At 57.1% G+C, this 13,614-nt stretch overlaps 5 protein-coding genes across 5 annotated transcripts; 2 read left to right on the plus strand and 3 right to left on the minus strand.

The window, feature by feature from the left end:
- Window positions 1-1,244: 1,244 nt before the first annotated feature.
- Window positions 1,245-3,117, minus strand: CMQ_2956 (tRNA methyltransferase trm5; the record flags this gene model as incomplete). The annotated part of the gene is made up of 4 exons (XM_014317034.1): window positions 1,245-2,311; window positions 2,382-2,486; window positions 2,521-2,622; window positions 2,697-3,117. 4 exons carry the CDS (start codon window positions 3,115-3,117, stop codon window positions 1,245-1,247), a joined length of 1,695 nt encoding a protein of 564 aa, XP_014172509.1.
- A 521-nt stretch (window positions 3,118-3,638) lies between these two features.
- Window positions 3,639-5,034, minus strand: CMQ_2676 (di-cis-decaprenylcistransferase; the record flags this gene model as incomplete). The annotated part of the gene is made up of 3 exons (XM_014316754.1): window positions 3,639-4,135; window positions 4,200-4,671; window positions 4,945-5,034. 3 exons carry the CDS (start codon window positions 5,032-5,034, stop codon window positions 3,639-3,641), a joined length of 1,059 nt encoding a protein of 352 aa, XP_014172229.1.
- A 571-nt stretch (window positions 5,035-5,605) lies between these two features.
- CMQ_2843 (exocyst complex component) lies at window positions 5,606-8,295 on the plus strand (the record flags this gene model as incomplete). Its single annotated transcript, XM_014316921.1, has 3 exons — window positions 5,606-5,807; window positions 5,895-6,748; window positions 6,826-8,295. 3 exons carry the CDS (start codon window positions 5,606-5,608, stop codon window positions 8,293-8,295), a joined length of 2,526 nt encoding a protein of 841 aa, XP_014172396.1.
- An 875-nt stretch (window positions 8,296-9,170) lies between these two features.
- On the plus strand, window positions 9,171-12,373 carry CMQ_2825 (endoplasmic reticulum calcium P-type ATPase; the record flags this gene model as incomplete). Its single annotated transcript, XM_014316903.1, has 5 exons — window positions 9,171-9,288; window positions 9,359-9,516; window positions 9,582-11,842; window positions 11,915-12,211; window positions 12,283-12,373. The coding sequence occupies 5 exons, from the start codon at window positions 9,171-9,173 to the stop codon at window positions 12,371-12,373; spliced, it is 2,925 nt and encodes a 974-aa protein (XP_014172378.1).
- A 386-nt stretch (window positions 12,374-12,759) lies between these two features.
- On the minus strand, window positions 12,760-13,509 carry CMQ_3162 (proteasome component; the record flags this gene model as incomplete). Its single annotated transcript, XM_014317240.1, has 3 exons — window positions 12,760-13,358; window positions 13,434-13,452; window positions 13,507-13,509. 3 exons carry the CDS (start codon window positions 13,507-13,509, stop codon window positions 12,760-12,762), a joined length of 621 nt encoding a protein of 206 aa, XP_014172715.1.
- Window positions 13,510-13,614: the final 105 nt, after the last annotated feature.

A 13,614-nucleotide genomic window follows, 5' to 3' on the forward strand; every position in this document is an offset into this window, starting at 1 on the left:
ATGTATACAAGGGAACGACGCAATGCTATAGATAGGGGCTGGCTGTTCTGCCACCTATCGGACATCAAACGCAGATGATAGAGTGGGGAAAGGAAACTCATTCTCCGATCAGTCGACTACTTCGATGGTCACAGGCCTTGGAGCCTCCCATGCATGCGCTCAGATAAGATTTGGCGCTACAAGGAATGCCTGGCCAATCGACGCTTCGACATCTCACAGCCGACAGCAGCTGCCTGCTCCGTGGATCCTGGTTCGAATACTTGCTTTTCAGCACCCTCGATGGTTGCATTTCAAGGCCTGGACCTCTGACCGGTGGCCTTTCCACGTCTGCTTATCCTGGCGGATTGATTACCTGTTCTGGTAAGATACCTTGCAGCCACCCACCCTTTCGTGCTCGTACTCGTACACAATGCCACGCTGTGAACTTGTGCAAAGGGAACGCCGATCTGCCGTCTCCTGTCTCTGATATTTCCGGGATTGCTGGTGCTCTTTGGATGGCGGGTGTAAGCTACTCCGTACGAGTACATACGTGAGATACGAGATAACCAAGACGAGAAATAACAGACTATAATAGATGTGTTGCACCCGTTACACTATACAGCCTTCCAGTGATAGGCAATACGGAGTATTGCTGGGAAACCAATCTTAATCCGCCGTTAAGCCCCCGACCTGTTTGGTCCTTGACCGGTGCCTGGCTCCACACTGCAGATCCAGCTTGTCAGAGACAACATCCATATGAATAATGACGGTGTACGGAGTGCTCGTACACAATGCTCCTGCAGTGCATATATTGCTTGGCCCCTCTTTTGGGCATGGCTTGAGGGAGAACTAAACCCAGACCCGACATCAAGTCGCCGCCCTACCCGGCATTCCCACGGACAGGACAGTGGATTGTCGTCGCCCACTGACTTTGTACGAGTTAGTAAGACACGAGTGTGGAACTCTGGTGGTCCTGACTTCTTCATTTTGGTGTCCACCGGTGCCGTTTTGGATGCCCAATCTATTTATACCAACGAGACGAGGACTCCGTACATGTTTCCACGAGATGAGAATGTGTTCCGAACAGTGAAGGTCTTCTTCCATACGATACGCGTATCCCTAATGGGTACCCCGTACAAGAAATCGTACCAAACTGGCTCCTCCCTTTGCCCACGGCACTTTTTATCCTTTTTCGAACTAGCATCGGTAAACAACATGATGCGGTCGGATGTGCCATTCCTGTCCTGTTGCCATACTTTTGCGCGTCACTCATCCCGTGGTGCGAATGCTACCGTGGCTGGGAGCCGGAAGCTGGCACAGAACATGGACTTCTGTGGCGCCACAGCCCGCACATTATGCACGTACACCGGGTTCTCGTCGGCTGCAGTCCGGCTTGTAGGGTTGTCTTTCTCGACATCGGCGTACTGCATCACAAGCCGCATGGGCACGCCAAGCTGCTCGGCTACGCGCTCGCACACCTCGCGCTTCGATATCCCATCGTCCTCGTCGTTCTTGGGCGCGAAGCAGTGCACGTGGATGATGGGCAGACGGGGCCAAGTGGAACTACTGTTGTCGTTGTCGCCCGCATCCACTGGCTGACGATCACCCTCCACCACGCCAAAGAGCGCCTCGCTACCAGTATACAGGCCTCGAAACTTGGGCAGGAACGTGATGGCCGACGCCGGCAGATTCATGACAAAGTGGTCGACCGTGCGCGGCACCGTTATGAATCGACGTGGAGCCCCCTTGGCTTTGGCTGCCTTTGACAACCCACCGCCGCCACCTCCATTCTTGGATGGTGGTATCACCTCAGCCGCGCCCTCGCCTGCTGTGGACGCCTCCTGAACGAGATCTGCGGCCTTCCGGATGAACACAAGCCCGTCCTCGTTGAAGGGTCGCACATAGGACGTCACCTTGTTACGCTGGATAGCGTCGACCAGCGCCGCGTAGCTGTCTGGGTTCATGTCGTTGGCCCACACAAACACTCCCCGGCGGCCGGCCGGGACGGCGAATGGGCCAATGCCTGCCATCACGTCGACCACAGCCTGGCCCGGCTGAAACAGGTACAGCAGGCGCGTGTGCTCGGGCTCGAGCTTGCTATTCCAGTAGACGCGGCTGTAGTTGAAGCGGTACGTGCAAAAGTTCTCGCGCACCTCGACTTCGAGGTCGTCTGGACCGGCAAGAACTTCATATCGGAAAGTTCGAAACGCCGAGTTGGTGCCCACCAAGTCGATCTTGTTGATGACAGTGCGCAGCTGTGGATTCTTGTCCAGCAAGACTTGTGCCACGATGTGCTTGTAGGGCTTGAACCGGTCGCGGAGGTTCAGATGTGCTGTCGAGAGATGTCAGAACACAATCGTGACTGGGGACTAAACGGGCAAGCCGAAATGGTATGCTCATACCCACATGACCCGCTGTATTGAATCCGGTCGGGATATCGTCATGGAACTCCTCCGGTAACACCGAAAAGAGAATGTCACCTTCGGATCGCCTGTCAGCCTCTTCTACTGACAATGCCATCGCTTAGGGACCAAAACATACGTGAAGTCCAATGGTCATAATTAAGCGTCAGCTTGTAAGGAATCACTCCCAACTCGTCACGCTCCACACCCTCTTTTATAAGAGTGCTCCATGTTTCCGGTGCTAGAAGCTGTCAATACCGCTCATCTACTGCAGAACTTGTCCCGACAAGAAGAAGCCAGCCAGCAGGCACTTACATGTCGGTGAGACACTGGCCTTCAGCAAGAGGCACTTTCTTCTTGCTGGCGTTTTTACCGCCGCTTTAGGAACGGCCCCAGACGCGTCCACAGGTGCCGGTTGCTCCTGTTCGGGATCATCTACTACCGAAGACAGTCGCTCAGTTCGCAGCAGCTCTCGAGTCCCGGTAAGCGCCTTCTGGTACTTGGCTATGTTTCGAGGATCATGTATCCGCGCTGCTGAGATGTCAAAGGTCTGCGTGAAAAGTGCCTTTTTTAGCATAGACGTAGCCGTGAGTGCAGCAGACCGTAGGATCGGTGGCCGGAAGACAGCCATATCGGTGGATGACGGCCTAGAAGTGGAGCCGGTGCCGGAGCCGGAGCTGTTGCCCACGTCGTCACTGCTGCTCTGCGGCCGCGGTCTTTTTTGGCCGGTTCCCATATGCTCTGAGGTATATATAGCCCCTTACATAAAATAACACTCGGAACCAGATTGGTGCTTTCACTTTCGTTGAGCACTCGTCCTTTGGGCTACGACTCAAATAAATTTCTGTGTAGAAGAAATTCTACTACTGTGGCGCAGCAGCATTTTGAGAGCTGTGGCGCACGCCCTCTAGCAGCAGAGGCCGTTTTACAGGCGATTTGCTCTCATGAGATTACGATTTTTGGTGTGTAAGCAACCAATCCGTCTACTTCAAACAAGTGCTTTGATGGCCAATCTACGGAGTACATGTTTTTATAACATCAATCTGGGGAATCTAAAGCATCTTGCTGAGTCTAACAAATGTGTACCACTCGGCCATTTGACGAGTGGTACGGACAACCACAACCTGCATTTCTAGGCCAACTAAACATATAACTTTTTCTCCGAGCGTGCAAATCAAACCGATCCTGTTCGGACAGAGAAGCCCCTCCTGGGATAGGAAGGGCAGAATGAAGAGGGACATGGACAACTCCACGGGCCTATCTGCCCACTCTCATCTCTGCCTTTGCGTAATTCTGCAGCCCCCATAGGAAGACTTGGTAGCCAACGCTGTGGTTGTCAGGAACGTGAAAGATCTCTGTCAAGCGGATCTGCCAAGGCGGGTATCCGAAAAGCTCGACATAAGGTCCGAAAAGAATAAGCAGGTCGGGATCTGTCATGATGCTCTCCGTCAGCTCGGCATCAATAAGATCGATACTGACGTCTGAGGCGGAAATTTTGGTCCGTTGGGCCATGTCTGCCAGGGTCTTGGTCAGGTCAACAAGCGAGTCGCGGCCATCTTCCTCCGAGAGCAGCAAGATTTTGATATGTCCTTCGGAGATGTCACCATATTCGCGAGCACGGGGAAAAGCCGCCGAATGGATCGCAGGGACGTGTGGTGCCTGAAGAGTCACTGCTGGATGTGCACGTCCGAAATATGAAGCAAGACGAGTCGAGACAGCACGGTGGGTCTCTGGCAGGTAGCTTTTGAGAACGCCTGTGACCGTAAGTATGTGCTGTATACATAAGAGTAACGCAATGCAAGTATACGTCGTACATACCCCTTTTCTCGTAGACCGACAGAGTGGGAATACCAGCCGAGGCACACCAAGCAGCAATGTCCGAAATCTCGTTGACGAGGCGCTCAAGCTCCGCACCCTCGCGACCGTGCTCTTCCAGACGGAGAATCACACTGAGATGTTTGGGAATGCGCGAAAGATCGCGAACATCACGGGCAATGATCTCAGGAGTGCGATGGTGGTACTTGAGCACGGAGTAGATCTGGTTACGGACTTCGTGATAGGCTTGGCGAATGCGCATATACAGGGAGAACACTGTGTGGATGATGGTGTAGAGAAGAATATGAATTTGGCCGAGAACGAAGCGTCGTGCGCCAGTCCTTGACCGTCGTCGGCCAATGAACAGGTTGTCTATGTCGCTGGCTGTCTCATCAGACTTCGATGTCTTGTTGGCACCCGACTTTGCAGCCGGGGCGCGTGTCGCGGATCGAGGAGGAGGTGCTGGGAGGAATTTCTTTTTGATAGTCAGCGCTGCGAGCTTCACCGAGCCTCTATGAAGGGGTTGGTCCGGAGAAAACATCTTCGTATAGCTTTGCACGAGAAGTCGACGTGTAGAAAGATTGGCCAGCTTAAGCCACGAGGAGAGAAGGGAAGGCCTGTAGCAATAGCAAAGTTCATCGTGGGAGAGAGAGAGAGTAGACGATGGCGTTCACTTCTCTCCTCTCGCTACCTCTGTCCAATGTTCCTTCCACGCAAGGTCTCCGTGGCAAAGGAAAGAGTGACTGACCTGGAGCATCTGGTAGCTTTCCTCCGGTGTCAGCTGCCTGTCTGCAGCCACATCCCTGATAAAATCAGTCCGTCGCCTCGGATAAGGCATTCTGGCGGAAGGAGTGTTTCTGGTGACGCAACAAAAAGGGAAGTTGATCGGAAACCGAATTGGGTTCGAGCAGAGAAAGAAGGTGCGTATCAAGTAGACCGCACAGAACGGACCAAGTCCATGACAGCGAGAATAGCAATGTCCTCTTTTAGAATTGAACAGGTGATGAAGGAATCGTACTCCGTACCAACAGGGTAATTACGCATTGCTCGTAATGTGCCGGGGTTTGCACGGGGCTGAGGGCAACTAGCTGCCTTATTGGATAGGCGTTGATCCAAGCCACAGTGGACGGCCAGCTGCTGCGCCATAGTAGCAACGCTGATCTGCGACAGCACTGTCGACAGCTAAATCGCGCCGTCAACTGCCGCCTGGACGCTCGTTGTGGATGGGACAGCATCGAACAAAGGCCATTCTCCGCTTTCCACGAAGGAAACATACCGCTTCTGCCGGACGGCACGGCATGGTGATGGTGCTGCGAACAACCTCGACCCTTGACCGACCTTTTCCAACCTCGACGTGCAGTCCTATGGGCCTACTTCTCCTCTGAGCGCAGCCACGACAAGTCGACACCATGGAGCGTGCCGGGTCAATCGCGTCGCGGAGCCTTTTCCCCAAGGGACCAAGCTTTACGCTTGATGACTTCTCCAGCAAGGATTTTACTGTGCGAGACTTTGTGGACTCCTTGGCAGAGACGGCTTTTCCTGCGAACCGCCGATCCGGCGCCGCCTTGCAGCAGGCATTTGACCCGAAGCCGTTGATCCGGACCTTTGAGAGTAAGCGGTAGATGCGGCATCGGGAGATGCTGCTTGTTTTAGTTGCTGCTGTTGCTGCTGGTGCTGACAAGGAGCTCCCTCTTCCAGATGCGCTCTCTCAGCTTGGCACGCTCTCGGAGGAGCTGCAGGAGAAGGAGTCGGAGATTCTCTCGCAGGTGCGACGAGCAGAGGTACAGCACGACCAGACCCTCGACACTCTTGGAACGAAGCTGGACCAGTCGATGGGACAGTTTGAGGCCCTCGACCTGAGCCTCTCCAACCCGAACGACTCGAACGGCATAAACGAGCGTGGCAGCCGGTCGGACACGGGCGGTGGCAGCATTGCGGTGCAGATCGGCGAGAAGCTGGAGGAGCTGGACCGGAAGCGCAGAAGAGCGTTGGACGCCACGTTTCTGGTGCAGTGCTGGACAGAGCTCAGCGAAACGGGCCAGCTGACAGCGTTGCAAGACATACAGCGACAGGGCGGGGCGGAAAACAAAGTGCGCTGCGCAGTGATCGCGCGGCAGCTGATGCGGATCAGCCAGAGGCTGGACCCTGCTTCGTGGTCCGACACGAACGGTAGCCGTGCCAGCAGCATCAATGGGGCGACAAACGGCGTCAACGGCACGAGTACCGGCGTCCCGAAGCACAACACCCGTGAGATGCTGGAGAAGTTCTCGGAGACGCTGGAGCAGGACCTCCTGACACAGTTCAACAACAGCTACCGGCGGCAGAACTTCGAGGACATGCTCGAGTGCGCAAGGGTGCTGCACGACTTCAACGGCGGCACTAGTGTCATCGCTACGTTTGTCAACCAGCACCAGTTCTTCATTGACCGGGCTCAGCTTGTGGCGGACGAGGTGACAACAGACAGAGACTTGTGGAACCAGTTAGCTGACCCCGATGCCGATCCACCGGGCGTGGAGCCGAGCCTGCAGTCGCTCATCGACGAGGTCAAGATCGTGATGCAGGAGGAGTCCTTCATCATCAAGCGTGCGGGTTTCCCTACTACGAGACGGTCCTGATTAAGTTTATCCAGCGCGTCTTCCAGCAGTCGGTGCAGGAGCGGCTAGAGATGGTGCTGGAGAAGGCCAGCACGGTGTCTACGTTGGCGTACCTGCGCTCGCTGCACGCGTCGCGCAGCTACATTGGGGCTCTCGTCGAGGACCTCAAAACTCATGGCCTGACGGAGCACCCAGAGCCCTGCTCGCAACAGATCGCCCAGACGCTCGATCAGCAGGTGGAGGAGCTCTTTGTGCCGTACCTCGTGGGCAGCTCGTACATGGAGAAGGAGAAGAAGAGCCTGGAAGAGATGAATAACTCGCTGCTGTTCAAGTTCACCATCTACCACTCGCGGCGACCAAAGACGACAACACGCGGCTTCATGACGATGATTGCACAGCAGGGAACGCAGCTACTGTCATCGGCCAAGGACGCCTACATGGAGCGGCTGGAGTCATCAGACCTGACGGCCACGCAGAAGGCCATGATGCTGCGGGTGGCCGGCGTGCAGGACACGGACAAGAAGAACGAGATCGAGGTGTCGGACGAAGACGGCATGCTCAGCACGGCCAACGCGAAGCGCATGTTGAAGTGGCTAGCGGAGAGCGTGCGGCGCACGTTGGAACTGGGCAGTGTGGTGGAGAAGCCCAAGGACGTCAACGCGCTGCTCGGGCTGCTGTTAACGACGCTGGGTCGAATGTACGTGGAGACGGCACTGGACGCGGCGCTGGACGTGGCGACAGCGCAGGAAAACGCCAAGACGGAGCCCAACATGAGTTACCTGCCATCGGTGCGACCGGCCATCACGATTACTAGCATTATGTCGCGATTCATCGAAACAGTGCTGATCCGGCTGGCCGAGTCGAATCTGACGGTGCGGCGCAACATGGAGGCACAGACGCGGCTGGGCATCGAGGCGATCGAGAAGAAGATGAACAGCACCATGAAGACGACGGTGGACGTGGTGGTGAACTGGGTGGCCAAGGCACTGTCGACGCAGAAGCGCACCGACTTCCGGCCGCGCGACAACGATCTGGAGGAGCTGGTGGACGCGCTGCAGACCCCGACATGTCTGGCCATCTGCACGTTTCTGAACAGGGCGGCAGCGCTGGCGGCGCAGTCGGTGGACGGCCAGAACCTGCAGGTGTTCAGCAGCGAGCTGGCGCTATTGCTGTTCCAGCTGCTGTTTGAGCACTTCAAGAAGTTTGCCGTCAATGCAACGGGCGGCCTGATGGTGACCAAAGACATTGCCAAATACGTGTCGACCTTCAAGGCCTGGCCGCTGAATAAAGACGCCGAGGCGACGGTGGAGATGTTGACCGAGGTGGGCTACCTATTCATCATCGGGCCGGAGGCGCTGCGTGAACGGTCGCGCAATCTGGCCACGGGAGCCGGAGCCGGCGCTGGCAGCACGAAGAAGCTGCAGAAGACCGACTTTAAGGCCTTTGTGCTGCGGCGGGAGGATGCCGGCAGCGTGGGAATTCAGGGCGTTGTGGCCGGCCTGTAGCTGTGGCTGCAGGCAGCGGCAACTCTGAGGTTTATTATGTAGGGGACGGCTAGTTTATGAGGCCAACGCGACGACTGTATCTCAACTTGCTGTTTACGTAAGATGTATGTAGAACAATGATACCAAGCGAAGGCGTCTCAGCTGGGATCTCGCTACGTGGCCTCGTGCGGAGTGGCAAATGGTCCAGCATCGGAGACGTGGCCGATCGCATGCGACGGCGAATTCGATACGACAAGTAAGATACGGAGTACTTACGATATTACGTCATCAGAACGGGATATTTCGCCCGAAGAGGAAGGCGGTCGGTGGAGCCAAGGCTATCGAACCCTGCGCCCCAAGCTAGCAGCCTCTTCGTTTTTTTTTCTGCCGCTCGTTTGAGACACTAACTCGTGATAAGCCCCCAGGAAAAATGCACCCCAAGGCAGGAGCGGCTTTCCGCCTAGATGACACGTCGCCTCCATCAGTCTTTCTGTCCGCTGCTCCCAACGCCCTAAGACCAGCCTGGCTTTGTAACTTGCTAAAGAGCACGTTCTCCGGCCACAGGACTATCTTCAGGGACATCCCCGGCCTACTTTCCCGCTCTTTTTCCATTCTGGATTTTTCCTTACCGTTCTCTCTGCTTCTGGTCCCCTCATAGCTCGGTTTCACCCCTGCTGCAGCCCCTCTTTATCTGCCCCCAAAGGTGTCCTATCAAATCGACGGCGCCGAGCCTCCCCAGCCTCTCCTTGAACCTACTTTGCACTTCTCCCTGCCAGTCTTTCATTTTGCAGGCGTCGGTTGTGCTCTGACAAGCAGTTTTCGTTTGTGCCGTCTGCCGCGAGAAGTCAGAAGCCTGGCTCATCATCTGCAACTCTTCTTCCGGCCTTTGTCCAGCAATGGATAACGCTTATGCACTGCCGGCTGGCCAGGTCCTCTCCCGTCTGGGTGTGGAAGCCAGCCTTGGCTTGACTGATACTCAAGTTGTCGAGCTGCAGCAGAAGCACGGAAAGAATGGTATGTACGCGGCACTGCCTTTGGTTCTAAATGTCCTGCCCCCCGAGTCGCTAACAGGCCTCTCCGACAGCCATTCCTGACGAGCCACCCACGCCGCTATGGGAGCTCATTTTGGAGCAGTTCAAGGATCAGCTGGTCATCATTCTCCTCGGCTCGGCCTTTGTGTCGTTTGTCCTGGCTTTGCTCGAAAAAGATGGCGGCTGGAGCGCCTTCGTTGACCCTGCTGTGGTGAGTATTTTGCTGTGTGTGTGTGTGTGTGTAGAAAGAGGCATGGTTTCGCTGACATGCTTCAGATTCTCACCATTCTGATTCTTAATGCCGTCGTCGGCGTGTCGCAAGAGAGCAGCGCCGAGAAGGCGATTGCAGCGCTGCAAGAGTATTCGGCCAACGAAGCCAACGTGATCCGCAACAATGGGCTCGTGTCCCGGGTCAAGGCTGAGGAACTCGTTCCTGGCGACATCGTCTCTGTCTCGGTTGGTAGCCGCATCCCGGCCGACTGCCGGCTAATTGCCATTGAGAGCAACAGCTTTGCAGTCGACCAGGCCATCCTGACGGGCGAGAGCGAGAGCGTGGGCAAGGACAGCGCGGCCGTCGTCGCGGACGACAAGGCTGTCAAACAGGATCAGGTCAACATGCTCTTCTCGGGCACTACCGTGGTGACCGGCCGCGCCAAGGCGGTCGTCGTCCTGACCGGCCCCAATACTGCCATTGGTGACATCCACGAGAGCATCACGGCCCAGATCTCGGAGCCGACGCCGCTGAAGCAGAAGCTCAACGACTTTGGCGACAACCTGGCCAAGGTCATCACGGTCATCTGCATCCTCGTCTGGCTCATCAACATCCCCAACTTTGCCGATCCCAGCCACGGAAACTGGACCAAGGGCGCCATCTACTACTTGAAGATTGCTGTCTCGCTCGGCGTGGCTGCCATCCCGGGGGGATTGGCGGTCGTCATCACCACCTGCCTGGCCCTGGGCACCCGCAAGATGGCTGCCAAGAACGCGGTCGTGCGCAGCCTGCCGTCGGTCGAGACGCTCGGCAGTTGCAGCGTGATCTGCTCGGACAAGACGGGCACGCTGACCACCAATCAGATGAGCGTCAGCAAGATCGTCTACATCGGCGAGAGCGGCCGGGATCTGGAGGAGCTTGACGTCGAGGGCACCACCTTTGCACCGCGCGGCAACATCAAGGCGGCGAGTGGCGAGATTGTCAGCGATCTGGCTCAGACGTCGTCGACCATCCGCCAGATGACCGAGGTAGCCGCGCTCTGCAACGACTCCCGCCTCGCTTACGACTCGCGCACGGACAGCTTCACGAACATTGGCGAGCCGACCGAGGGCGCCCTGCGCGTGATGGCCGAAAAGGTCGGCCCCCGTGCACCGGGCGACTGCCCGCCGTCGGAGCTGGTGCATTACGCCAGCTCCTGGTACGAAAAACAGTTCACCCACCTGGCCACGTATGAGTTCTCGCGGGACCGCAAGAGCATGTCGGTGCTGGTGCAGAGTGGCAGCGCAGAGAAGCTGCTCGTCAAGGGCGCGCCCGAGTCGATCATCGAGCGCTGCACGCACGCGCTGGTCGGCGTGGACGGAAAGAAGGTGGCCATGGACCGCGGACTGACGGAGCTGCTTCTGCGCGAAGTGGTGGACTACGGCAACCGTGGGATGCGCGTAATTGCGCTGGCCAGCGTGGATGATATCTCGGGCAACCAGCTGACGCGGTCGGCTAAGACGACGGATGAGTACGCGCAGCTGGAGCAGAAGCTGAAGCTGTTGGGCCTGGTCGGCATGCTGGACCCGCCGCGGCCAGAGGTGGCGGCATCGATCGGACAGTGCAAGGCAGCAGGGATCCGGGTGATTGTGATCACGGGCGACAACCGCAACACGGCCGAGAGCATCTGCCGGCAAATCGGGGTGTTTGGCGAAGACGAGGACGTGACGGGCAAGAGCTTCACGGGCCGCGAGTTCGACAACCTCAGCGCCAGCGAGCAGCTGGAAGCAGCACGGACGGCGTCGCTGTTCTCGCGGGTCGAACCGGCACACAAGTCGCGGCTGGTCGACCTGCTGCAGCAGTTGGGCGAGGTGGTGGCGATGACGGGTGACGGCGTCAACGACGCGCCGGCGCTCAAGAAGGCCGACATTGGCGTGGCCATGGGCTCGGGCACAGACGTGTCCAAGCTGGCGGCCGACATGGTGCTGACGGACGACAACTTTGCCACGATCGAATCGGCCATTGAGGAGGGCCGGTCCATCTATAACAACACGCAGCAGTTTATCCGCTATCTGATCTCGTCCAACATTGGTGAGGTGGTTTCGATCTTCCTAACGGCCGCTTTGGGCATGCCCGAGGCACTGATCCCGGTGCAGCTGCTCTGGGTCAACCTGGTGACGGACGGCCTGCCGGCGACGGCTCTTTCGTTTAACCCGCCCGACCACGACATCATGCGCCGTGCACCACGCAAGCGCGACGAGCCCCTGATCGGCGGCTGGCTCTTCTTCCGCTACCTCGTCATCGGCACATACGTCGGCCTAGCCACCGTGGCCGGTTATGCCTGGTGGTTCATGTTCAATTCCGAAGGCCCGCAGATCAGCTTCTACCAGCTGTCGCATTTCCACAAATGATCGGCCAGCTTCCCCGAGATTGGCTGCGCCATGTTTGCCGACGACCGCGCCAAGGCCGCCTCGACCGTGTCGCTGTCCATCCTGGTTGTCATCGAGATGCTCAACGCTATGAACGCGCTGTCCTCGAGCGAGTCGCTGCTGACCCTGCCGCTGTGGAAGAACATGATGCTGGTGTACGCCGTGGCCCTGTCCATGGCCCTGCACTTTGCCCTGCTGTATACGCCCTTCCTGCAGACTCTCTTCTCGATCCTGCCTCTGAACTGGACCGAGTGGGCAGCTGTGATGGCAATCAGCGCACCTGTCATGTATGTTCCCTTCTGGTTCCCTTCTGGTTCTCTTGTTATTTCTTTTTTTTTCTATCCCGCTAACCATTCAGTTTCATCGACGAGATTCTCAAGCTTGTCGAGCGCCTATACTTTGTGCAGGCACCGAGCGTCAAGCCTTCAAAGGCGAAGAAGACCAACTAAGCAATACATAGACAGAAGAACAGAAGAGGGAGGGACACCCCAAAGCAAGACGTCCCGCCGACGGTCTGGATATCTCCGCTCCATAGATCGGAGCTCAAACGCATCTTAGAGGCAGAAGGGACGCGAAAAGCAGGGCAGAAACCAGCATGTACAAACTTGGGCGGCCACATGACGTAGAGTACGATTTACAAGGAGAAAGGCATCTGTTTCAGTCATATTGCGATAGTCTTGTATGTACAACCTCGCCGTGTCAATGTTTTTATTATTCTTTCTTTCCTTTACGCCGGACATGGTTTACATCGTTGTCGTCGTCGAGAGAGACGAGTGGTATAATCTCATACACAAGCCCGATCTCTGGTCTTCCCGGTCCAGCGCCCATCCTTCGATCAGTCTTGCCGTCCCTTGAGCAGCCGCTTGGTCACCTTATCCTTCTCGATAATATAGACGTGCGCACCCCAGCCCGAGAGGGCATCGCGGTCGACGGCGTTGAGCAGGGCCTGGGAGATGGTCTCAAACAGGGCGTCGGGACCCAAGTCGGGCTCCCAAAGGCTCTCGCACATGCCGAACAGCTGCTCGGACGCAGTGCCGGACACGATGAAGTCGCGGGCAAAGTCGATGCAGCCGATGCTGTCGAAGCCGCAGATGAACGGCTGGCCTGTCTTGGGCTCCAGGCCGGCGACGACGGGACTGACAAAGAAGGGACCGAAGCGGCGTTCGTAGAGCGACGACGAGACGAGGTTGGCAAACGTGCGCGGCGCAATGTGGCGCTCCTCACGCAGGCGGTAGAGGTTGACCTTGTAGCGAAACAGGTCCGACACCGTGTTGACGTCGGTCGCGAGTCCGGTCAGGCCCAGGAACACGTTGTCGCCGTACTGGAACACCTTGGGGAAGTTGTTGGACACGGTGAGCGCCTGCATGCCGAGCCGCAGATCGCACGCAATCGCAACGCAGTCCTTGCCGACCATGGCGACACAGGCACCGCCGTCTGTCACCCGTTAGCTGTGTGCTTCTTCTTGCAGGTCCCCTCTTTCGTTCTATCGTTCTTCGTTCTGATCCTTACTTATTGAAAAGGGCGAAGACTGCTTCTCGTTAGCTTCCTATCACGACGGGCAGCCATTCACGGGGCGGCACACCATGTTGAGAGAGATGTGCCGGGGATGGCTCGGATCACGAGAGTTGGCTCCGATGCCCGTTAACAGCCGCTGGTCGAGGCCAACGTTGGGAATGGACGCAGGGAAAGC

This window comes from Grosmannia clavigera (assembly GCF_000143105.1).
Source record: "Grosmannia clavigera kw1407 unplaced genomic scaffold GCSC_144, whole genome shotgun sequence".
NCBI classification, from domain to species: domain Eukaryota; kingdom Fungi; phylum Ascomycota; class Sordariomycetes; order Ophiostomatales; family Ophiostomataceae; genus Leptographium; species Leptographium clavigerum.